Below are 25,150 nucleotides of genomic sequence, written 5' to 3' on the forward strand. Positions count from 1 at the left end.
ACATCCCCATGTCCCCATGTCTGTGTGTCCCATGTCCCCATATCCTCAAATCCATGCACCCCACATCACTCTGTACCCCATGTCCTCACATTCATTTGTCTCCATGTCCCCATATCCCCACACCCATGCACCCCATGTCACTCTGTGCCCCATGTCCCCACATCCATTTGTCCCCCGTCCCTATGTCCGTGTGTCCCATGTTCCCATGTCCCCATATCCCACATTCATGTTTCCCACATCCCCATGTCCCTACGTCCATGTGTCCCACGTCCCCATATCCCCACATCCATGCACCCCATATCACTCTGTGCCCATTTCCCCACATCCATTCGTCCCCCTGTCCCTATGTCCATGCACCCCATATCCCCATGTCACCATATCCCCACATCCACGCATCCCATGTCACTCCGTGCCCCATGTCCCCATATCCCACATTCATGCATCCCACATCCCCATCTCCCCATGTATGTGTGTCCCATGTCCCCATATCCCCACATGCACGCACCCCATGTCACTCTGTGCCCCATGTCCCCACATCCATTTGTCCCCCTGTCCCTATGTCCATGTGTCCCATGTCCCCATGTCCCTGTACCCTCACATCCATGCATCCCATGTCACTCTGTGCCCCATGACCCCGCATCCATTTGTCCCCATGTCCCTGTATCCCCACATCCACAAGTCCCCATGTCCCCCATCCACGCACCCCCCCCATACGCCGTCTCCGCGCTCACTCCGCTCCGCGCTCCACTTTCCTCCTCTTGGCTCCTCCCACCCCGCTCCGCTCCACGCGAATCCGCTCTCCGCGTCTTCCCTCCGCCCATCGCTTTCCCGCGCATGCGCCTCCTCCTCCCGCCGCTCCTCCCTCCGGCCGCGCATGCGCGGTGCGCGCCGCGGGGCGGGCGGGGGGCGGCGGTGCCATGGCGCAGCGCGGCGGGGAGCGCGAGCGGGAGCTGCAGTGGTCGGCGAGGAGGATGGGGACCTCGCTGCTGTTGCAGCTGTCGGCACACGAGCGAGAGCTCGACCTGGTGTGTCTGGACCACAGCTACGCCAAGCCTTGGAGCGCCCACCCAGACGCCAGCGCCGCCCGCCCCGCCCGAATGCTGTTCCTCACCCCGCGGCGGCAGCCCGGCACCGCCCTGTGAGGGGATAAGGGGGGATGGGGGGTCTGTGAGGAGAAACGTTGGGATCTGAGGGGTCTGTGAGGGGCTGTAGGCCTCTGTGGGGTGAGTTGTGAGGGGAAAGCGTGGGGTTTGGGGGCTGAGGGGTTGTTGGGGGTCGGTGGGGAGGGGTGTGAGGGGGTTTGTGAGGGGAAAGTTTGGGATGTGGGGGGGCTGAGGGGTCTGTGAGGGGCTGAGGGACTCTGAGGGACTTGGGGTGGTTTCTGAGTGGAAAGTGTGGGGTTGGGGGCTGAGGGGTTGTGGGGGGGGTGTTTGTGAGGAGAAAGTTTGGGATGTGGGGGGCTGAAGGGGCTGAGAGACTCTGAGGGGTTCTGGGTTGTTAATGAGCGGTAATTGAGGAATATGGGGGGGTGTAGGGGTCTGTAAGGAGGGTTTGGGGCTGTTCCTGTGGTGGAAGTGAGGGGTTTTGGATGATGAGGGATATAGGGGTCTGTGTGGAGGGTCCTGAGGGTTTCTAATGGAGAAGTGATGGATTTTAGAGATTTCTGAGCAGAAAGTTTGGGATGTGAGGGGTTGAGAGACTCTGAGGAGGGACCTGGGGTTGTTAATGAGCGGTAATTGAGGAATATGGGGGGATGTAGTGGCCTGTAGGGGTCTGTAAGGAGGGTTTGGGGCTGATTCTGAAATGGAATAGAGGGGTTTTGGGTGCTAAAAGAGTATAGGGGTCTGTGTGGAGGGTCCTGAGGATTTCCAATGGAGAAGTGATGGATTTTAGAGATTTCTGAGCAGAAAGTTTGGGATGTGAGGGGTTGAGAGACTCTGAGGAGGGACCTGGGGGGGTTTCTGAGTGGAAAGTGTGAGGTTTGGGGGCTGAGGGGCTGTTAGGGGTCAGTTGGGAGGGATATGAGGTGGTTTGTGAGGAGAAAGCTTGGGATTTGGTGGGCTGAGGGGTCAGTGAGGGGCTGAGAGACTCTGAGGAGGGTCCTGGGGTTGTTAATGAGCAGTAATTGAGGAATATGGGGGGGATGTAGTGGCCTGTAGGGGTCTGTAAGGAGGGTTTGGGGCTGTTCCTGTGGTGGAAGTGAGGGGTTTTGGGTGCTGAGGGAGTACAGGGGTCTGTGTGGAGGGTCCTGGGGGGGAGGTTTCCAATGGAGAAGTGATGGATTTTAGGTCTGAAGGTCTGTAGGGGGCTGTGAGGAGAGATCTGGAGTGGAGTTTGTGAGGAGGGAGTTTGGGATGTGGGGGGCTGAGGGAGCTGGGAAAGGGATCCGGGGGGATTCTGAGGGGAGCTGTTGGGTTGTGGGGAGGGAAATGGGGGGTTGGGGGATGGGGGGGGTGTCCTGTGGGATTTGGGGTCTGGGAGAGCAGTGTGGGGTTGGGGGTTTTGTGAGGGGAGAGTGGGGAATAGGGTGTCTGTGGGGGCTGCAAGGGGGGAGATCAGGAAAGGTCTGATTGTGGCTGGGGGCTGTTTGGGTGTCTGTGGGTCTGAAGGTGAGGCAGAGCCAGGAAATGTGGGCCAGGGTCACACAGGAGCAGGTTGTGGAGTCTGTGGGGAAGAGCTGAGAGCTGCAACAGGAGCAAGGGGCTGCGGTGAGGTGTGGGGATGCACACAGGGTTGCAGTGCAGGGGCTCGGTGTCGGGGTCTGAGATCTCAGCAAGGCTCAGGGGCTGCTTTGCTTTGGCTGGAAGTGGCACAGGGGGCTGGTGGAGAGGCTGAGAGGATTGTAGGTTATTGCCAACACCTGCCAGCAGCTATGGCTGCATTGTTAAGCATTAATGTCTGGTTGTTTTAGCGTTCATGATTTAACCTTGCAGCCACAGTCAGGATTTGGGCTTTGTGTGTCTGTGGGGGGGCTGCTCTTTGTGGGCTCTGTTCACCCAGTTTCTTCCAGCTGGTCTTAAGTCCTCCGTCACTCCCCTCAATGTGGGGCCTGTGTTACTCATAGGAGGCAAAGCTCTGCAGCTCCTCGGGGGTTCAAAGTGCGGGCTGTAAGGTTAGATGGAGAGGTTGGGTGTGAGGCATGATGGTGGGACACCTGAGTGTGAGACCTGTGCAGGGTCTGAGGCACACGTCCTCAAGGCAGTGGATGAAAGGACTGTGGGATGGGTCAGTCTGGAGAAGAGTAGGCTTGGGGGATTCCTCATCACTGCATCTCCGTGGCAGGAGGTTGTGGTGAGGTGGGGATCAGGCTCTGCTCCCAGGTAACAGCAATGAGAGGCGATGGACTCAAGTTGCATTGGGGGAGGGTCAGGTTGGGTATCAGGAAGAATTTCTTCTCCCAAAGGGTTGTGATGCAGTGGCACAGCTGCCCATGGAGGTGGTGGAGTCACCATCCCTGGGGGTGATCAGGAGCTGTGGAGATGTGGCACTGAGGGATGACCTGGTGTAGGGAACTGCTTTGGCAGAGGGGTTGGACTCGATGATCTCTGGAGGTCCCTTCCAACCCCTACAATCCTGTGATTTACTGGAATCACTGGACCCAGCTGGCCACAAACTACTCTCACTTAACAGACCCTAAGGTCTGTCAGATCAGACCTGAGATCGGTTCCATTCTCTGAAGCACGATTCCTCCTTACAGAGAGGCCGATGTCCCCATCGATGTGGAGTCGGTGACGCCGACGCCGGTGCCGCTCTACGACAACCAGAAGGCGCGCAGCGTGATGAACGAGTGTGAGAGGCACGTCATGTTTGCTCGCACGGATGCAGATGCTCCTCCACCCCCAGATGACTGGGAGGAACACGTGAACAGGTAGAGCAGAGCGAAGAGGGGTGGGCTGAGAGGGAAACTGTGGCACCAAACAGCTGTGTGTTGTGTAGAGGGGGGTTTTTTCAGTGCTTTGTTATGTGTGGCTGATGTGCCTGAGCTGGGGAGTGTTCAGAGAGAGTAATTTCCTCATATGGAGATCCCTCCTGTTTGGAGGAGCTTGGGACACTTGTTAGATGGCACACAGATCCCCAGCTCAGCTGTAATGCAATGCTGTACAGTTAAAAAGAAGAGGATGTGAGTCAATTTACCATTGCAAACCCTGCCTGTAAGCGTGGTCAGTCAGTTTGAACTCTTGACATGAGGAGGAACGGTGGTTTGGAGGAGAAGGAAAATAACCTATGCCAAAAAGAGTGATTGTTGTAGTTTTATTTATGGTTTCTGTTGCCTCTGCTTACAGAGGGGGGCTGCTTACCTGCCTTGGGAGTGTGCAGCAGCTGCAAGAACTGAGATGTGTTTCCCTTTGGTTTTCTCCCCAGGACGGGCTGGACGATGGCCCAGAACAAACTATTTAACAAGATTCACAAAGCGCTGCAGTCTGACAGGCTGGCTCGCTTGGCCAACGAAGGGGTAGGAGCTCTCATTCCCTGCTGCTCTTCCAGCTTCCAGCAGAGTTGTTGTGTGTGTTTTTATTCAGTCCTCCCTTGCAAAGCGGTGGAAGTCCTTTGGGTTCCATGGCCTTAAGAAACAGGGAACTCTGGACTTGGCTGAGGCACGGTTTTGTCCTCGCTGAGGGGATGCTGGCTCTTGCTTGCTGCCCCAGGACTTGGAGCTGATCCATTCCTGTGGGTTGGGATGGACAGGGCACGCTTGACTTTTCCCATAACTTTTTTCTCCTTTCATGTCTGCCTCCTAGGCTTGCAATGAACCAGTCCTGAGGAGGATAGCAGTGGACAAATGTGCTCGGAGAGTCCGCCAGGCGCTGGCAAGCGTGAACTGGGACACCAAACTGATCCAGTGGCTTCACACGACCTTAGTGGAAACCCTCAGTTTGCCAGTGCTGGCTGCTTACCTGGATGCTCTGCAAACACTTAAAGGAAAGGTGATGAGAGCAGTGACACAGATCTTACTGTTTCTTACAACATTCTCCTTTTATTAAAGCTCATTAAAAGGAAACCGGTGGAGACTTCATCCTTTTTCTTTGAAGCTCTGACGGTGTTTAAAAGGCTCTTGGGAAGCCTGTGTGCATTTTCTTAGTCCTTTTCTCCTCTGGTTCCAGATCCCCACTCTGATCGACAGGATGCTGCTCTCCTCCACCACCAAGACGGGGGCAGCAGGCGCTGAGGCTCTGTCTCTGCTGCTGAAGAGACCTTGGGACCCTGCAGTGGGGGTCTTGTCCCATAATAAACCAGTGAGTGCCTCACAGGGACTGAGAAGCCATTCTCCCTGCCCGACGTACTCAAATTGGCTTTGTCTTACTTCTGTTGTCTTTGTTCCATCTCTTTCTGGCTTCCTGGGCTCTCTTGCTTTAGACTTGCTCAGTGAGGTGACTCCTGTTGGGGTCATTTCTCCCCCTGCTATCTCAAGGTAGCTTTTTGCTGGGGAAAGGTTTGCACGTTTAATGAGCTGTGCGAGGTCCTTCCCTCTTTGTCGTGCGTGCCAGGCTGGACTTTGGGTTTATAAACAACCATTTGAATTCTGTGGGTTATCAGGGTTGTGCTGAGTGTTGCACAGCAGCTCTTCTCACCCTGTCTCCCCCTAGAGCTGTTTGGATGGGGAGCTGCTCTGCCATGTTCCCAAAGCAGCAAGTGGTGGAGATTTGGGGCTGGGAGGTGGCTTTTGCTTACGGACCTCTCGTTGAACTTCACAGAGCAAATTGCCTGGTTCCCCCCTCATCCTGATTGCTTCCTCTGGACCCTCCAACTCCATGTTCCCCACCTCTCGACGGCACCGGTTCTGGCAGTCGCAGCTTTCCTGCTTGGGAAAGGTTTGTGTGGTTGGTTTAGAAGGGGGGGGGGGGGGAGGAGGTTCCCATTAACAGCTGTGGCAGAGTGCAGCTGTTGAGCGTGTTTTTATAATCCTGTGGTGCCCCACAGTATTTGATTCTGCTGAGAACAGGCTGACATCTGCTGCCTGCAGCGTCTGGCAGTCAGGGCGCACGCGTTGCCCAAGTCCTGATGCACTCAAACAGAGCTCTGTTGTCAGCAGCGTGGGTTGTGTCACTTCTGTGATGGATCCACGAGTCCTCCAGTAGAAAGAGACTGGAGGAGAGAGGCTGTGGATCACCTCAGATGCAGAGCTGCTGGGTGTAGCGGGTGGATGGGAGTCAGTGCACTTGAGCAGCAGAGATTCTCTGGGAATTCTCTATTCTGGGTTTAATAGCTTGAAGCAAATCCTGGGAGGGAGACAGAAAGCCCTGATTCACGTGGACTTGCAGCACACTCCTGTCGTTGTGCCTTCCTCATTGATTCCTCTTCAATTCCACCCTGCAGGTCATCCCCATTGCCACCCACCTGCTGAACAACGGCAGTGGGGTGGGAGTGCTGCAGTGCCTGGAGCACATGATTGGGGCAGTGAGAAGCAAAGTGGCAGAGGTGAGAGCAGCAGCTCTGCTGCCCAAAGGCGTCGCCTGGTTGCCCGCCCCTCTGCTGACGGCCTTTTTCCTCCCTTAGATTCACAACCACTTCTCTCACAAGCCCATCATCCTGATCGGGTGGAACACGGGTGCCTTGGTGGCCTGCCATGTAAGTACCTGTCACAGCTTTTCACAGTTAAGTGAAGGTGACCGTTGCATTTCAGGCTCTGCTGGATGATTCTCTTCCCTTTCCTCTTGCTGAGATTCATCCCTTTTAATCCCGAGGGTTTGATTTCCCCTCTGTTTTTTCCCCAAACCCTTTTGTTCAACGAATGAAAGTCGAAACAGACGCGGTGTTTCTGAACCCAGAGAAGCATCCTTCACAGCGCTGCTGCGTCAGGCGTTGGGATGCCGACTCTTGCTTCTTTTTATACCCAGGTTTCAGTGATGGAGTACGTCACTGCAGTTGTGTGCCTTGGATTCCCTCTTCTAACAGTGGATGGCCCCCGAGGGGTAAGAACCGACAGGGCAGGGGGGCATTTAATTAACCTTGCTTTATTCTTTAACTTCCAGCTGTTTCACAGAGCCTGGTTTGGGAGTTTAGAAACAACTGGGAGGTTTTTGAGGGATGTCTGAGATGGTTTTGTTTGGAGGAGGTGTTGCACCTGTCGTGGGTTTCCTCGCCTGACCTGGTTTTGCAGCTCCTCCGAGGGGCCTTTGGTGTGCATTGCTTGTGCTCCTGTGTCCAGAGAGCAGCCCAGCACGGCTCATCTGAGCTGCAGTTTCCCATTCTCTTGCAGGATGTTGACGACCCCCTCCTGGAGATGAAGACCCCTGTGCTCTTCGTCATTGGTCAGAACTCCCTGCAGTGCAACATTGAAGCAATGGAAGATTTCCGGGAGAAGATCCGAGCTGATAACAGCATGGTGGTGGTGGGGGGAGCGGATGACAATCTCAGGTGCTGTGCTATGAGCTGGGTCCTTCCTTCCCACGTGGGCAGGATCTGAATGTGCTGCGTACAGAAAGAAATACATAGCAAAAAACGTGGCCCTGATGCACACTCAGGGTCAGCAGCCTTGTTCAGAAGCTGATAGTGGGTGGTTTGGTTAGTTTTTCTGTGATAAATTCACCTTGTTTGTACCAGTTGTAAGTAGAAGATCCGGGATACAGCATGGTGTGATAATAGAGCAGGCATCTGCTGGTGTAGGGAACCTGCTTTGGCAGGGGGGTTGGACTCGATGATCCTTCCAAGGTCCCTTCCAACCCCTACAATTCTGTGATCTGCTTGTGATTCTTTTCCACCTTGCCTCTGGAATGTGCAGCTTATGGAGGCTGTGTCCAGGACTGGGGTGAGGGGGGCTGTCAGAGCCTTGCAGGAAGCACAAAAGGCTTCAATACACTTTGAAGCTTGTTATTCCAGTCTGGAATAACAGCACCCAAAACTGGAGCAGGTTACGTGTGTGGGAATGGGGGGAGCCTGGGGTTAACACAAGGTTCTGGAGCAAGTCAGAAATCTGTAGTGGGGATGCTTGGGAGGGAAAGAAGTGTTAAACTGGGACAGAGGTGAAGCTCTGAAGGGAAGGAAACGCCGTGTTTACATGACAAAAAGCTTTGGTTGTGAACTCAGCCGTGCTGGGCTGCTGTCAGCAAAGCTCTCGGCGTTTTTGAGGGACGGCCCTCGTCGTTCCAGCAGGCGGAGCTCTTGGGTTGAGCAGCGGTGGAACCAGCTGAGACCTCTGTAGGATCTGTGCGAGGGATGAAACCTGCTGTGGTGTGGATTTCAGTCTGGAGTGAAAGATGACGCCGTGGGCATCAGGGGAAAATCAGATGTTTGCTGACTTCCATCTTTTTCAATTTATTTTATTCCACAGGATAAGTAAAGCCAAAAAGAAGTCGGAAGGCCTGACCCAGAGCATGGTGGACAGGTGCATCCAGGTAAAGGCTGAGATCTTCCTTTTAAGCTTTGTACCTACTGAAAAAACGTGCTGAAGTGGCTCGGTGACCACAGGTGATAACCTGGCTGCCAGTGCAGGTTGAGCAAAGTAATCTCTCTCTTAAGAGATGCTTTGAAGTGGTTGTGCCTTTGCAGGAGGTGAGCAGTAAGCTTCCTGTGTGATTGCTTTAAACTAAGCTCAGTTTTCTGCATCTTCCAGCACGCCTGCCTGGGGGAGCAAACAATACTTTGGGAGAAACCATCATGTTTCCCTTCCATCTGCCAGAATTCAATGGAGTATGAGCTTTGATCAGAAAGCTGAGGTCCACCTGCAAGATTTCAGGGGTTTTAAATCTAGAGAGCCCTGTCAGTTTGCTTCTTTGGGAATCCTGAGTTCTTTTTTTCTTTAAGCTGTGAAGGCGAATTATTTAGAGAGAGTTCTGCACCATGCAGCCTAACTCTTGGTTTCGTCTTGCTTAGGATGAGATAGCTGACTTCCTGACTGGCATCCTCACTCGAGCAGAGAGCCACTCGGGCTCTGATCCCCGTGACCTGGATGCTGAGAAGAAGAAGAAGCCACGGGACTCGACCAGGAGGGATCTGTCCTTTGATTTGCCCGAAAGAACCAGCAGGCCTGCCTCACCAGCATCCAGAGTGCCTGCCTCGCCTTCAGGCTCTGAGGTGGGGCGTCCTGCAGGGCGTGGAGAGCTGAGGTTGTGTGAGGAGGTGGTTCTGTGCAGCCAAAAGGTGCAGTGAGGGATGCTCAGCGTTGGTGGGAGGTTGTGAAGGGATGAGTGGCTCACAGCTGGGTGAACAAACCTTGTGAGTTCTGGCTTTTTCAGCAGAGGGACAGGCGTTCTGTGCATGCTTAAGGTTAGGAGTGCCTCTCCTCAGGAAACGTGGGATAAGAGGTGTTTCTTGTCTTATCCAGGACCTGTCCAGTGTCTCCAGCAGCCCCACTTCAAGCCCCAAGACTAAAATGGCTGCTGTGTCCTCCATCCAGAAGCCCACCCCCATCAGCACCGCACAGCTGCTCAAGAGGCAGGTGCAGAGGACAGACACAATCCTGACACACAAGCAGGCCCAAGGTAACAGCTGGTGGCTTTCTTACCTTCTTCACATCTGGATTTTTGCTCTTTTCCCTGAGTTCTTTAGGTTTTATCTTCTGAGTGCTTTCTTGAATCCTTCCTGTGGCAACTTGCTTTGCAGCTCAGTTCCCTGTTTATTGCCACTGGAATGCGGCAGCTGGTGGGGAGGTGAAATTAGGTTGGAAGCAGTGCTTGTGCAGCTTGCAGAGTCTTGTTGCTGTTCCAGGTGGGAAGGATTTTCACTTGTTGTAGCTGACCAAACCACCACGTAGCCATGCTCTCATTCTCCTTTGTCTGTGAGCCCTTTTATTGATGCCTTATATCCCCAGGACTGCTTGGGAGGGGGAGTAAAGAGCTCAGGTGATGATTAAGGATGTTGAATTCTGGCTGAAACAGCGGGGCTCTGATAACTGGAGTCATCTTGTATCAAACACAGAGGAAAAGCTGCTCTGAGCTGTGGGGGTTTTTGTCCTGTTGGATGCTGATTAAAAACCTTTTTGTCCAGCTTCAGTCTGACTGTAAGAGCTGTGAATGTAGGCAGTGGTTTTGCTGGCGGTGTGATCATTTGTGGCAAAAATCAGCAGGAGGTGGGAAGTAGTTCTTCATCTTCCCTTCTGTGCTCGTTTGTTTGCTCGCGATGGCTCTGAACAGGCTGCTTGTTGTCTGCTGCTCTGGGACCCTGCACGCTCTGAAGTCAGGATAGGATCCAGAGGGGAAGTGAGGCTTGCATCTCTCTCGTTTGTCAAGGGATGAGCTAAAGCAGTCTGCTGCTTTGTTGTTGCAGTTGAGGAGGTTCCTAGGTAGCGCACGGAAGGCAGGAGGAGGGTTTGTGTGGCTTCTAATGCGTGTTCCTCGGCAGTAGGTGATCAGGGAAGAGGTGGTGGCTGTGCCCAGAGCTGTTTGCTGCCTGCTGCCAGGTTTCTGTGGGTCACAGCCGTGTCCCTGCAGCTTGCTGCCCCCTCCAGAGCCGGGCTGTGATACTGTAATTCTCTCTGATTCATTTCAGCTCAGTTTGCTGCTTTTCTGAAACAAAACATGCTGGTGAGGAAAGCTCTTCCTCCTGGCACCTCTTCATGTCTCTTTGGTGAGTATCTCCTCACTTCCCACTGTCTCTCTTTCCACCTCCCTCTCTCTCTCTCTCTCTCTCTCTGCTTCCTCCTTTTGACATCTTCCTCTTCCCTTGCACTGGTTTGGGGCACAACCCAACGTTTCCCTTTGTCCCCCTGCTTTTTGCTTTCTCATTGCTGCCTTTGAAGCTTAAACAAACGGCTTGCGTGCAAACTGAGAGCATTAACACCTCCTGAGCTTTTCCCTTTTCCTGCTGCACAGGTAAATACTGGTGTAAACTGGCAGCAGTCCTGCTCTGCTGGGCAGTGGGTGACTTGTATGAGTTCAGCTCCTTCCTATACGGGGGTCAGGCTGCATGTTGGTGGAGCGTCCTTCCTTGTAGTGCAGCAAAGCGGCTGCAGGTGAATGTGGAAATGAAGAGCTGCCATGTGGGTCAGGAGGGGCAGCTGTGGAATCGCAGAACAGAATTTCTTGGCCAGAAAATCAGTGAAGAGCAAAGAAGGCAAAGAGGCGTAGCTTTGGGGTGACTGGTGAGAGCTGGCTCCATGGGGTTGTCCTGACCTGGAGACGCATGGAGGGGAGCTGTGTTTAATCCAGGGATTTGGGAGGCTGCACTTTCAGGAGAGGTGTCAGCTCTCAGCTCAGGTGACCCCAGGAAGCTGGGAGCATCGACAGAAGTGACAACTGCTGAGCTGCAATGCTCCAAACTTTGCATGCTTTTAACTTTCCAAGGCAAACCCTGGCTGCAGTGTAATCTGTGGTATTTTGGATGTGCTGAGCACGTGCAGGATACGGTCCAAACTGCACTGAGGCCCAGTATTGGACCAAGCTGGTTGTCTTACAGATCACCTTCTCTCTAGAGCCTTGTTTGAAAGCAGCACTGTGGTCACTCTGTGAACTGTGCACTTACCCAGCATCAGATGGGAATGGAAACTGCTGACCTGTGCATGTGCCTTTTCACTGTCCTGCTTGGCTGGTGGCACATGGGGGGCTTTGGTGCACACCTGGTGAGGTCTCCAAGGGCCCATTTGATCCGAGCATGTTTGTAGTTGAGTGAGAGACAGCGTGTATTTTGGCTTCCAGGCTTTTGTCTTAGTTACAGGGACTTGCAAACAGGGATTTAGCTGGCTTGCAGCTCTCTGGATGAAGAAGGTTCTCTGGAGCTTTCCCCCTGTTGCTGCAGGTTGCTGCCAGCACCACAGCAGGAGGCAGATGGCCATCCGTCAGTGGTGGGACGCTCAGAGAATGGGTGGGACGTGGCATTTTGTGACTTGCACCTTGGCCCTGTGCTGCCCAGAGGTGCTTATCACGCACTTTCTGGTTAATCCTTTCCCCAGCAAGCTTATGCTGCAGGCAGAACGAAGTGGATGTGAAGGGTCAAGGATCTAACAGCAAAACAAGCAGTTGGTGTGGAAGAGAAATCTCAGCTTGCTGCTTTTCTCCCCAGTACCAAGCAGCTCAGGGCTTGGCTTCGCTGCAGCACCTCCTGTGCTCCTGCCTGCTTCGTGGCCACCTCTGTGCTTCTGTCCATCTCTGGGAGGGCTGGAAGGGACGTGCTGAGTGACAGGCACACAGATAGCTTGGCAGGTGTGTTGGAAGAGCAGAGAGGCTGAGTTCTGATCCCAGCACGCCTGCAAGCAGCTCTGCACCTACATTCTCTTCATCGGGAGATCAGGGATGATATCAGGGTGTGCCGGACTTGGAAGTGAAAAGTGCTTCTGCAAAGATGTCAGTGCTGTAGGCATCTGTTTTTTCTTTGCTGCAGAAGGCAGGGCAGGCTTCCTATGCTGCCTTAACCTGTGAGTGGCTGAAGCTGAGTGCTGCCCTAAGGCTGCAGCTCAGGGCGTGCAGGAGTCAGTGCAGGTGGTGAAGAGGAGAAGTGAGGGCTCCTGGTGCACGGGAGATGGGCGAGGCTGGCATGAAAGGAGCTGCAGGAGTGTGCATGGGCATGCGACCCTTCTCCACACCTTGGTGCACACAGCGGAGCTGCACCAACCTCGAGGAATCGGCCGTTTCAAAAAGCTCCTTCTGTGTCCCCCAGTTCCAGTCTCCTCAGAGCACTCGGAAGGGGCTGAGAAAGATGATGTGCGCGTGCAGCTGAAGAGGCATCAGACCCCCAGCCCGACCCAGTGCAGCAAAACTTCCAAACGAGCCAAAATCAAGGTGACCATTGTCTCTCACGGAGATGCTGCTGGCGTGGGGAACGGAGCAGCCCTCAGTACCCAGGCAGAAAGTGAGTTGCCATGGCATGGCTGCTTGTAAACCAGAGTGCTGCTGTGGCTGTGCCCACGTGGGCTCCTCTGGGGGAGGGGAGGGGAGCTGTGCTTCTGCTTTTTATTTTCTTTTTGAGGAGGTAGCTGCAGAAAACAGACAGCAGTTCAAAGCCACGAGCGGCACGGTGCTGTTGGGGATAGCTGGGGGCACGTGGGGGCTGGATTTACGTAGCCAGAACTTGACAGGTGCCTCCATTGCTCAAAGCAATGCGGATTGCACTCTTCAGTGATGTGCTTGGTGCAGTCTTGTGAGCTGTGAGGTGGATTTCATACCTTCTCTGAAGCATCGGGCTGCTGCTGGAGGCAGGATGCTGGTCGTGGTGAACTCTTGCTCCAAGTAGGTTGTGTGGGTCTCTGGTTCTGCTGCCTGCTGGTGGCCCCTGAGCCAGGCTCTACCCTGGAATGTGCTCCTGCTTTGTGAGAAAGGTGATGTTCCTCCCTCTTTGTTCGGGCTCCACAGTTCAGTTCTGCTGACCCTGCTCAGGCTGTGCTGCAGTCTGAGGTCAGGTCCAACAAACCCTTGGTTCGTGTGTTAGCAAATCCCAGCTCTTCTCCTGGGAAAGCCTGCTGGGACAAGCATTGCAGAGGTCCTTTCTATCCAAGAGGAGGCGACGTGCTTGGTCTGCTTCCCTTCAGCCTTTGTGAGGGAGGCCAGAAGCTTCAGCTGCTCTCACTGCTGTACTTGAAGGACGTTATCTTGCTGCTGCCTCACCTCAGAGCCCCAGGTGCACGAAGCAGTTGCTCATTGTTAGCATTAGGTTGGTGCAGCGCAGGGCTGAGGGGTCAGCCTAATATCCCAAATATTAGGAAGTCAGGTTTGAAAAGCAGAGGAACAAACCTGCTCCTTCCAAAGCGTTTCTTGTTGTTTTCAGCTGTGAGAACTAACTAATAAATACGCGTCCTTTCTCAGGGTTGCAGCTCATCTTCTGGCAGCTTTGAAGATCTCTGGTTTCTGGCTTTTTTTTTTTAATTTTTTTTTTTAATTTTTTTTTTATTTTTTAATTTTCCCAACTTTACTTCTTTTCACAGAAAGGAAATGAATTGCAGAAGTAAACATGAACCAAACAAGATTTCCCTCTTACCGTGTGTGAGCAGGAGGAAGCGCCAGACACACGCACTTGTATCCCTGCAAGGGAAAGGCTGCAATAAAGCAACATTGTGACACAATAAACAAATACCGTGACTCCTGGCATCCCTGTGTATTTTGTGTCTGTAAAGAATGCTTACAGAGTGGAGCAGGCAGACCTTAGCTCACCAGTCGAGGTGGTAGAGCTGTGCTGCAAGGCCTGTAAGGAGGGGACGAGTGGTGATGGCACTTAGAATTGCAGTTGTTGGTGAGGCTCGAGTGCTTTGAAGCCGGTTCCTTTGGTCCCGTGTGCTGTAACACTCGGACAACGACAGCCTTCTTGTTTTCGTTTGCAACTCTGCTCTCTTTGATGCTCCTGATGTTGTTGTGTGGTGGCTCGAGAGGCTGTTTGTGGCTGCAGCAGAGGTTTCTCTGAGAAGAAGCTTTGCGAGCGGGATGAGCCCATGGCCTGCAGCGCTGGGCTGTTCTGTGAGAGCAGAGGAATCCCTCGAGGTTTACAGAGGACAGAGAGTTAGGTGTTTTCTTTTTCTTTTGCAGTTGTCGCAGGAAAGCCATTCCCCATGGCAGTCAGCCAGTCTGTGCCGGGTGGGAAGGAGCCCTTCGGACTGCTCGCCGCCTCCAAGTGAGTGCATCTTTCGCTCCCGAAGCCGGGGCTGCTCTGACGGGCTGCTGATGGAAGGCACCACAACGCAGTGATTTCTGCCTGTGGAGCTGCCTGGCGTCTCGCTTTCTGATGCATGGGGGACTCCTAGGCTCCTGAAAACTGCTTGTGGGCTGGTGATCCAATCTACGAGTGATGGGAATGGGCAGAAGGTATTTTGCCTGCTGGGCCCTATTTCTGTAGAGCTTTCCAAACCGAGCTTGCTTTAGAACTGCTTATCTTTGTCTTTTGAACGGCTGTGTTGTCGTCCCTGCCAAAAATGCAGTGCTGTCTTCTTTCCCTTCATTCTCTGATGGTAAAACATTTTTTTCCAAAGATAAAACATTCTCGGCGTTGGCTTTGAAAGTAACTGGCCACAGGGATTTCTTTTGGGCAATGAATCTGGTGCTGACAGTCTCTCACGTCACTGTTTTCCCTTTTAATTCAAACCGTGCTTTGGAGAACTGGACCCTGACTGATCTGGGAGGGGAGAGGAAGAAGAGCTGTTCTCAAATAGAAAGTAGGTTTTAAATGGGAAATGTTTCACTTCGAGGCGATTCTGTGTAGGGTGGCAGCACGTAGGCAGGCACACGTTACAGGATCACTTCTGATTTGGAAATACCACGTTCTCACTCCTTGCTCTAGCTGCTGAGGCAGACACAGGGGAGCTTCTCTTGTTTTCGGTTTTTGATCTCATCACCTCCCTATTCTGTGTGTTGTAACAGTGTGCTGACGAAGCTCTCTTGCGTTGCCACATGTAGTTTATCACCAAGAAACATCTTTTTCTTCTTGTTTTGCAGGCTGGGCTTGGCAGCAGAAAGCTCAGTGAGTCCTGCTCCATCTGCCACCATCCCCAGCAGCACGGCGCCCAGTGCTTTCCATGCCCTGCAGAGCAGGCTGGTGGCCAGCAGCACCCACTGCATGCAGGCCCAGCCAGCCAGTGCCCTCCAAGGTACCTGCCTCTCTCCATCCCTTTGTTGTGAATGGAAAAGGTAAACCTTGATGCCTCGAGGTATCGAAGGTTCCCTCCTCTCAGACAGGAGCAGGATCTTGCCTCCCATGTCTCACAGATCACCTGTTTAGGTTGGGCTGTGTGTTGTAGTGTGGCTAGGACGATCCCCACCAGCCTTAGGGCTGGCTGCTTGGGACCCTCCTCTTTAAAGAACAGTTTACTGTCCAGCAGACCTGGGATTTTATGGTGCTTAATCCTCCAAACCTGATTTCTTTGTTCTTTGTTTTATTTTTTTCCTTTGTAAGGAGCAGCTTCTGCCAGCAGCCTGCTGCAAGGGCTGAGCTTCAGCCTGCAAGACATTGGGACAAAGTCATCTGCCCTTCCTGCCAGCGTGGCTGCAGCTGGGACGCCAGTGCAAGTATGCAGCCTGCAAATGTTACTCTCTGAAGGGAAGCTGTATGGAGGGTGAGGTGGTAGAAGCTGGAGGGAACCTAAAAAAGCCATGTTTGTCCAGGAGCAGATGAGCGGTGCTGGGCGTGAACTGCAGCTAAATAGCGAGAGGTTGGGCTGAGTGCTGGGGGTGAGGGTTCCTGTAAGTGGTGTGGGTTCTAGGAAACTGGGCTGTGGGAAATTTTACTCAAAACCAGGCTTTGCAGCTTCTAGAAAATACTGAGAAGAGCTTGCAGAATGGACTGAGATTAGTAATCTTTCTAATTATTTTCCTTCTGGGAAAATTCACATCTGTGGTTCTGTTAGGCAGTGCTCCCCAGCTTTTCAGTTTGAGGAGGCCCCATTCAGAACTGGAGGCTCATTAAAGTGTAGCCACCATTTCTAGTCGTGTTTTAAGTTGCAGTGAGTGTATGCAGGGGGGAAGGAACAGCTTCACTTGTGTTTAGACTTGTGGCCACCAGAACTATGTGTAGAAACTCGCCATCTGCCCCCTCGCTGCTGTGAGAGGGAGAAGCTGTGCCACCCCAGCAGCCTCATTCCTTGCAGGTGTTCAGTGCTTCTGCTTTTCCTTCCAGACCTCAGCTGTGAAGACACCCACGCCCATCCAGAACCTGAGTGCCATCACCACAGGCACTGGCACCATAGTCCGCACCATCCCAGTTGCCACCTCTTTATCTGTGGGAGCTGCAGCCAGTGGGAAGCCCACGGCCATTCACCAGCTGCTGACGAATGGAGGACTGGCAAAGCTGGCCAGCAGCCTCCCTGGCTTGGCTCAGATCTCCAACCAGGCAGCAGGTGAGTCCAGCATGCAATGCAGATGCCCAAAGCACCCCATCGTCCCCTAAAACTGCTGTTTCCAAAGCTTATTTTTGCCTTCTTGGAGCTGGAGCTGTGAAAAGGTGCTTTTGATAGCGATTTGTGAGCAGGTGGAGACTTGTGCTGCAGCCCCAGCTGGTGAACACGGCCTCTGCAGTCGCTGTGTCTCAGGGATGTTGTTTTTGCATGTTTTCCTAGGCCTGAAGGCCCCCACGACCATCACTGTGACACTGCGTGGGCAGCCCAGCCGGGTGACAACGCTTAGCCAGGCTGCAATGGGGACCGTGCAGCCCCAGGGGGAGGAGCAGCCGATGCAGACACAGGCACCGCAGGTAATCCTTGGCACCTTGTGTGTAGGAAAAGCATCCAGTGCTGCTGTGAGGGCAGAGGCAGCGGCCCTGGGGAAAGTGGTGTTGCTCACTACGTTTCTCTTGGGTGTGACGAGCTCGTTGCGTTGCTGAGGCTGTGCAGATGTGGTGATTAGAGAGCCCAGGTTAACTTCACATCCTTTCCTGTGGAGAGATTGTGTGCTGGTACTGCACCAAGGAAACCTCTGTCTGGATTTGTAATGCTGACATCAGTAAGGAAACTCTTACTGAAGCTTTGGGCTTTCTTGGCAGTGACGGGACTTGGTGGGAGGAGGAAGAAAGCTGCTTCTGGTGTCTGTTCCCTGTCTGTTCAGCAGGAGAAAGGGCTGACTGCACTGTCTGGTGTTGTCTCCCTCTTGGAAATGCTGTTTCTGACTGTTAGGTGCCCTGATGTAGTGCTGTGCCCTCTGGGTGTTGGGTTACCACGCTTTTTCCTAACGCAGGTCCCCAGTTTCTGTTTTGTTTCTCTTCCATACTGTTAAAACCCATTTATGAAGCACTGTGTGTGTCCTCCAAAGTCCATCTGCTCCCAGCTGATCTCCTGGTAGAGGTGGATCACTGACAGAGGGAAGTGCTCTTGCTGTTTCCATGCTGGAGGTGTGCTGGGTGCTGTCTCAAAAGGATCCTGGCTGCTTCCCAGGATGAGTCTTGGTGCAGCTGAACAGAGAGAAGTCGGAGAGGGTTGCTTTGTTGCTATGGTGAAGGTCTTGAGTATTATAACATCAATCTCTTCACCCCAATACCTGGGGTGCATTTGCTGCAGATTTGCTTTTGTGCTGTGTCCTAAACGGGTCCTAAAGCAGTTTTGAGATGGATCTGTCAGTGTGTGAGGGTAGGAAGATCAGTTCTGATTCCCTACGTGGGATGTTGGGTTGGTGCTGTCCCTGACTCCAGGTGGATTCTTCCTGACCACAGCTCCAGTACTGTGCAGCACTCAGGTGCCTCTTAAAAGTGTTCTCCTGAGTGGTGGGGAGTAGCAGGAAGCAGAAACGCTGTGATCTGCCCTAGGGGACTGAAGGAGGCTAAATGAGGGCTGCTGGTTGCCTGGGGATGAGTGCAGTGCTAAGTGGTACCTGCCTGGTTCTGCCTTACAATCACAGAGTCATCCCAGGTTGGAAGTGACCCACCAGGATCAAGTCCAGCCCCTGGCTCCTCACAGACAACCCTGAAACTGACTGTCCTGTAGATAGTGACTGTAGTGATGTGCAGGGAAAAAGGAGTTTAAAAAACAAGCAGATAAACTCCCCCGACTCTGAATGCTGCATCTTGGGCAGTCAGATGAGCATGGGGCATCCTGGAGGGGTCAAGCTGCAGTTCCCAGCAAGCTGCACTGAAGGCTGAGGGCATCAGAAGATGCCAGGATCACTCCAGGTTGGGTGAGGGGCTTTTCTCTCGTTTCTGACTTTCTTCCTCCTGTTACCACCAGCACAGGTAGGTGAGCTGCTGCAGGAGCTGCAGAGCAATCCTGGCTTTGCAGATGAAGCTCCGTGATTCTGGTCCCTGGTTTTGGGGTGAATCGTGCTGTGGGCAGCGTCATGGGGGCAGGGAGCATGCTGCTGCTCCTTGCTGCTGCTTGGGGTCACTCAAAGTCCTGGGATGTGTAGGGAGCTGCTGTCCTGCAGACTGAGCCTTTGGATGCAAGCTGGGTAAGTACTGAGAGCAGCAGCCGTGAGTCTTTCATGTATCCCCTGCTGCTTCAGAGCTGGCACAGCAGCAGCGTTGCCTGTAGCTTCTACACAGAGTCCTGGTTTGCTTCTGGTTAAAGCTGAGATTTCTGAGCACCCACATCCTTCCTCCCCTGACTTCTGTGTTCCTTTCAGTCACTTTGCTGACACAACAGAGCTCAGCAACACAGAGCAAGTGACACTGAGTTCTCACTGTGCAGATCCCACCTGAGCAGAGGGTGTCACACCATCCCAGCGCCCACTCTCAATCTCTTGTCCCAAGTTGCAGGCAGCATTCACACTCTTCAAAGGCCATTTGAAAGCACCATCAAAGCTGGCACCTTTCCTTGAAGTGCTTTGTTACCTGAAGCACGCAGCACATCTGGCAGAAGAGCAGCAAGTCAGCATCCAGAGGTTTTGCACAGATGGGCTCTGGGGTGAACGGGTTCACATGTGGGTCAGTGTTTTCAGGCAGCCACGCTTGAAACTCAGTGTTTGATCAGAGCCGTGTAGCTCCAGTGCTGAGTTTGTATGTTCAAGGCAGTGGCTTAATGGTGTGAGAGCTGCTTCAAAAGCAAACTGAAAGCGGGGCTCTTACAGGAAACGAAGTGAGCCGTGTGTTTTTGTGACTAATTATAGCCCTTGACATCAGCTCGTGTTGTACCTTCAGCACATCGGATTACGTAATGCAGCGGGGCTTCCTGGAAAAGAGCAACTTTACAAAAGGCTTTGGGGGATTATGCCAGAGCTTCGACTCTTGTGTTTTCAGCAGCAGCCAAAACCTTTGTTGGTTGGGTTTCTTTTGAAATTCCAGCTGACTTCAGTGTGTCTGTGCAGGAAGCGTGAAGCCCACGCATGGCGGTGCTGTGCTGTGCTTTCTAACCCTGGGGGCTGGGATGCAGCGTGAGAGGGGGAGCCTTTCCTCCCCCTGTGGGCAGTGAAGGGGGGGTGGGAAGAGGAGGAATCTTCTCTGGGAGTGAGAAAAAGGAGCGTTTGGGTGGCGTTGGAGTGAAAACACGAGCGGTGTCTTCAAGGAACTGCTCCAGCGTGGTTTGAATGTTGCTTTTCTGAATGGGTTCCTCTCTGCAGCGTGGTGATTTCCCGAAAGCAGCTGTGTAGAGTGATGTGACAAAGCCGATGCTTTGTGGCAAGATTTGTGCTGCGATGAGCGGAGCTGCAAGCAGATGTGATGGCTTGAGCCCCCAGGTGATACAAGGAGAGCAAAATGCTGCTCCCAGAGCCAGCTGTGCTGCTGACAGGCATGCAGGCAGCATTCTCCTTCCTTAAGGTCTGCTCCTTTTGGCTCCCAGGGGCAGAAATAATCTGCAGACATTGGCGTTGCAGGGTTTCATACATCTTCTCCCCAGACGGGGAGCTCTTTGTGACTCAGGGTGGTGTGCAGTGTTGGCATCCAGTTCATGCAGTACCGGTGGCCCCAGCGCTTTGTTGTTGCAAGCAGGTGATGTGAGGCCTGTTCTGCAGCTCCAGGCTGTCACTTCAGTATTGCTGCAGAGAAAGCAGAGCAGGGCTGAGCTCCCTGCAGTGAGGACAGAGCCGTCCCTCCTGTCCTGAAGAAGGGGTGGGTTTGTTCTGACAGCCACAATTCAAAGCACCGATGCGGTGGATTTTGCTGAGAGCTCCCAAGCGACCCATAGAAGTGAGGGCAGGAAGAAAGCGCTCTGCTGTTGAGCTGAGGGACAGCACAGATCCCAAGGAACGGTTGCAGCCCCCCACAGATGGTCTCATAACCCCCCTCCCCCCGGGCTCCTGGCCCTCCGGTAGCTCTCGGTTACTTTAACCCTTCCAGGCTCCACACGGTGCAGTTGGGAACTTGGCCGCCCCAGCTTCCGGCGCCGCCTCTCCTGGCAATCTGCTGCCTCAGATGGATCTCAGCAAAGCCCAGGCTGGTGCAGAGATGGCTCCCGCCGACCCCGCAGCAGCAGCCCTAGGTGAGGCTCACGGCCGTGGTGGGATGCGGGCAGCCAGGGCCCTGCTGGGAGCCATGCCTGCAGGGCGGCGCGTGGAGTCGCACAGGGGAAGTGCTGCCCCACTTCTTTTTAAGACTGTTGGCTTTTTACTATTTTTATTTTTTCCCTTTTTTTTTCCCCTCCCCTCCTTTAAGTTTGGTCCCTCGTGGCTTCTCTGCACGAGTACATGGAGTTCTGATTTGTCAGCTGCTGCCTTGAGCCAAACAGTGCAGTGTAAAATGTCAGCCCCAAGGGATTATTGCTGTGTTTAGGACCCCCACCACATGCTGACAGCACTCTCCCCTGCTGCCTACACTTATTTCCCTTCCTTTGGGAGAGCAGAACCATCCAATTACACCTAAATAAATATTGCAATAAAATCCTGTACAAAAAAGCCCCCTCCTGCTAAGCCCGTGCTTCTGTTTCCCTCTGCCCAACTGCTTTGCAGCTCTGCTGGGAAGAGGAGCAGATCTGTGGCACTCAGGCCAGATCTGATGGAATGAGGATGAGTGGAGCTGTGCCAGCTTCCCATAGGGCAAATGAAACAGCTCTAGGTGGTGGTGATGTGTGGGATATTTTACTGTGCTGTTGGCTTTCCTTGCAGGCATAAGACCCAGCTGTAACTCTAATCAGCACTGACCTCCTCCCCCCCCCCTCCAGTCCCTGCTGTTTTTCCCCCAGGAGGGAGTTGTAGAAGTGCTGGGCTTAATTCTTCTCCTGTGTTTTGTTTCCTTTGTCCTCGCTGTTTGTGATAACTAATGGATGATGTCAGATCTGTGGAGGACTTCTGGAGGTTCAGGTTGGCTCTGCGTTCAGCGGGAGGACCAGTCTGTAGTGAAGCTGCTGGAGCAGCAGCATGAACTGGGGTGTCGGCATGGAAGATTTCTCCAAGCTCTCTGTTCCGTGGTTGTTTGTTTCAGATGCCTGGCAGCCTCACCGTATCGCTGTGCTCCTTCCTCAGCCTGTTTAGGAGTGCTTGGTCTCCTGTTCCTCAGCTGAGGAGCAGACAGCTGCTCCTCAGCCTTCACTCTGTGTTCTCTGTGTTTGAGCCTGGTGTTTTCTTTTGGAGAGGTTGGCTCTGTGCTGGTGGTGATTGTGGCACATCCTGGTGAGCAGAGGGGCATGGCTGCACATCTCTGATATCAGCTGGGCTGTTCCAGGTTGGGATCTTTAATCATCAGCGGGTCTGCAGGCTTTTCCCAGTGTTCTGAGCACATCTAACCCTGGTGATTGGGTTTCAGTGAAGTCTCCTTTCCCTGGGCTGTGGTTATTGGAGATGTGACTGAGGAGCAGGCTTAGATGATGGAGCCACCATGTGCAAACTCTGCTGTTACCTTAGGGCACGAAGGGCTTTGCTCCACAAACCCTGATGGCTTTTTGCTGCCGTTGGAGTGGAGCGTGACGAGCATCTGAGCACCTGCAGAAGCATCTGCCTTCACTGCTGGTGGGACAGAGCTGGAGATGCCTGAGCTGTGTGAGAGTCTGGAGGGTGGGATGGAGATTACTTGGCCAAGGAAGAGCCCCAGGGTCCTGGCCCTGTGGGAAGGGATCATCCTGAGGAGGGCGTGAGACACTGAAGGGGGAGAGGATTCTTGGATTGGTCTGCAAAGGGAGCTCACAGGTTTGGGGCTCCCTCACCATGCTCTGTGACAGTGCTTTGTTTTGGAGTCATTCTGAAGACAAAAATGAGACAGAGGGGTTTCCAAAAGTACAGCCTGAAACCCTGCAACTCTGCTGCTGGGGCTGCAGCCCAGGATGGGCACCCTGCCCCACAGCTGCTGACCACGCTCTTCCCTTCTCTGCAGTGACCACGGCCAGCCCCATGAAGACCCTGTACGTCATGTCAGACGCCAAGCTGTCTGCGCTGACCAAGTCTGTGATGGATGAGGCTACCTCAGGCCCCCTCAAACTGCCAGGCATCCAACCTTCCTCTTCCACCAGCTCTCCTGCTGGCCCCGTCACCTTCGCCGCCTCCCCTCTGGCCGGCGCTCCCAGTCCTCCCAGCAGCCTGGTGCACTCCAAAGTGGGACCCATCCTGCAGACTGCTTCCAAAACAGTCATCCTCACCTCAACGCTGGCCACCGTGAAGGCCGACGGGTCCCTCGGACACATTGGGGACAAGGTCAGTCTGACCAGGAGCACTTCAGCCCTCAGCCACACTCTGGGGGCGATGGAGACCCTGGGGAGGGTCCCCTCCGTGGTGGATGATGGAAGCACCCTCCTCCGTGCCAGAGAGACCCTGGCAAACAGACACTTGCTGCCCCAAAGCGTGTTGCCAGGAGGAGCTGGTGCTGCTCTCCTGACGCTGAGCAGCTCCTCTGTCATCACCACAGCAGGGCCTGTGCTCAGCCAGAAGCCATAGGGACCTGGGGGGACCCTCAGCGTGGCTGTGGGGTGGGAGGGGGGAGGGCAGCCCTGTGCTGATGGGGCCGATTTGGGCTCTAGCAAACTGAGGAAGTGTTTTCTGCTTTTGTTGTTGTTTAATAAATCATTATTATTATTTTTTTTTTTAATATCTATTTTCTTCTGTGACTTCATTGTGCCCGGCTCTCCCAAAAGCTGCTCCTTCAGCAGCCGCACCGTGGGTTTGGTAGATGCTCTGAGTGTTTGGATGAGCCCAGCTTTTCAGTCTGATTTCTCTCGCCTTGAATGCGTGGACAGACAAAGAAGCATTGTGCAGGCAGGGAAAAATGAGTGCTGTGGGTCCTGGGAGCAGCAGTGAGGGAAGCTCCTCCTGCTAGCGTTGTTCCACTGGAATGTCCCTCTGGTTTTCTGCTTCTGAGGATATTTGAACTTGTTGGAAAAAAAAACCTGAGGGTGCAGAGCAGATACAACCTTTACAGTTGTGTGTGATGGAGTGTGAAGCATCACCAACAAGCATGGCGTAGCACCAGCCTGAAACAGGGGAAGCAGTTAGCTTCCACAGAGCCCTGAAATGGAGTCCCAGGGTGATGAGATGAAGCTGATTCTGGCAGTATTAAGGGTGGTTTCCTAGGACCAGGCTCAGGACCAGGGCTGTCGCTGGGTTGCTTTCACAGGACAGAGCCGAGAGTTGTGACTTGCTGCTTTTGTTTCTGTGATTGCTGGGGTTAATCTCCATGCCCTGCTTGTTGCTGTCCCGTGTTGTGGCTCTGCTGTACCCTGAGCCCTCAACGCCCTTCTTCCCTGGAGGGATGAGGGGCACAAAGTTGTGGTTGTTGTCCAAGACTCATTCAGGGAGCGTGGATCTGTGTGGATGGAGATCTGTGGTGCTGGGGTGGCCCACGCTCCCCGCTCTGACAGCAGGCACATTTCTAATACCTCTGCTCACTTCCTCATCCTGCTGGCTCGTGAGAAGATCCTATTGTCAGCTCTTCCAACCACCACAGCAGAGGAAATGCGATTGTTATGGAGAGCCTGGAAAACAGAGCAGGGGAATAACCATTTCCCCCTTTGGCTGTTTGTTCATCGAGAGATGCCATCCATCCCTTCCCACCCTTCCTGGATGTAGCAGCTCCAGATGCTGCCCAGCTTTTGGGGGACTCGCTGTGACCTCCCAGTCTCACTGCTGCCTCGTGCATTGGGCTTCATACCATCCTGATGGTGAGTAGTGGTCTCCTGAGGGTGCTGAGCAATGCTCCTGAGCTCTGCCCTTTCCCTGGAGCAGTATCCCAAGCCCTGCTGAGCCCAGAGCCTCTGTCCTTTTTTTCCTGGGGTTCTGTGGGAAAGTTAGCAAAGATTTGACTTTGCCAGCCACCCAGTTTCAGCTTCACAACCCCAAATGACAGCAGGGCAGTCCAGCAGCTCATGGCAGCCCTGTGGCTCTGCTGCTTTGCCAGGATGCAGAACTGAATCAGCTCGGAGGGGTGAGACCAGCTGTCCTCCTACCAATCTATACAGCAGAACTGATATTTCTGCATCTTCTGGGCCACATTCAGACTAAAAAGAGGAGCAGATAACGGACTGAAGGATCTGGCTGGGTGACAACCACCTGCATGACCTGTTCCTGCCTTCTTTTTTTCCCCAGGTGGCATTGTGCTTCCCAAGGACGGTGTGGGCCTTTCTGATGGGGGAACTGACCAGGTCTCAGCTTCCTTCCTGCCCTGCACCTGAGTGGACGCTGCAACCAGCTCAGAGATAAGAGGTGGCTGTGTGCCCAGCTTTGCCAGCTTGCACTGTGGAAAGGAGCAGATCAGGGAAAGACACAGCCTGGGTGAGCTTAAGCTTTACTCTAGCATCTGAGGGAGCTGTGGACACCAGCGTGTGCCTGACTCATAAAGGTGAGACTCAACTGTTGATGCTCAGTGTTCTTAAGCAGCCCAGTTTTACCTCCTAGGAGTGCAGTCACAATTTCTCTGTAAGGCAGAGATGGCTTTAGGCTGTGGCATCTCCCATTTTGCTCTCACATCCTTACAGTCTCCGAGGGACAACTTGAGCCCTGTGACCACGTCCTCGCTCACAAACTGG

The 25,150-nt window shown here is 53.6% G+C and overlaps 1 protein-coding gene across 7 annotated transcripts; it reads left to right on the forward strand.

Moving 5' to 3' along the window:
• The first annotated feature begins 887 nt into the window (after positions 1-887).
• On the forward strand, positions 888-23,171 carry KANSL3 (KAT8 regulatory NSL complex subunit 3). 7 transcript variants are annotated; one of them, XM_048928050.1, is made up of 22 exons: positions 888-1,138; positions 3,698-3,868; positions 4,363-4,453; positions 4,740-4,925; positions 5,103-5,234; positions 5,694-5,810; positions 6,316-6,417; positions 6,496-6,567; positions 6,837-6,911; positions 7,199-7,356; positions 8,270-8,333; positions 8,812-9,012; positions 9,263-9,419; positions 10,426-10,503; positions 12,529-12,720; positions 14,385-14,469; positions 15,288-15,439; positions 15,745-15,857; positions 16,465-16,684; positions 16,904-17,037; positions 20,545-20,686; positions 22,510-23,171. In XM_048928050.1, exons 1-22 carry the CDS (start codon positions 918-920, stop codon positions 23,064-23,066), a joined length of 3,420 nt encoding a protein of 1,139 aa, XP_048784007.1. In that variant the 5' UTR covers positions 888-917; the 3' UTR covers positions 23,067-23,171. The 7 variants fall into 7 exon arrangements, with proteins under 7 accessions (XP_048784007.1, XP_048784012.1, XP_048784009.1 ...); XM_048928055.1 differs by having other exon boundaries at positions 21,477-22,617; XM_048928054.1 differs by having other exon boundaries at positions 1,122-1,223.
• The last annotated feature ends 1,979 nt before the right edge of the window (positions 23,172-25,150 follow it).

The sequence above is a fragment of the Lagopus muta genome, chromosome 27 (genome assembly GCF_023343835.1).
Source record: "Lagopus muta isolate bLagMut1 chromosome 27, bLagMut1 primary, whole genome shotgun sequence".
Lineage (NCBI taxonomy): Eukaryota > Metazoa > Chordata > Aves > Galliformes > Phasianidae > Lagopus > Lagopus muta.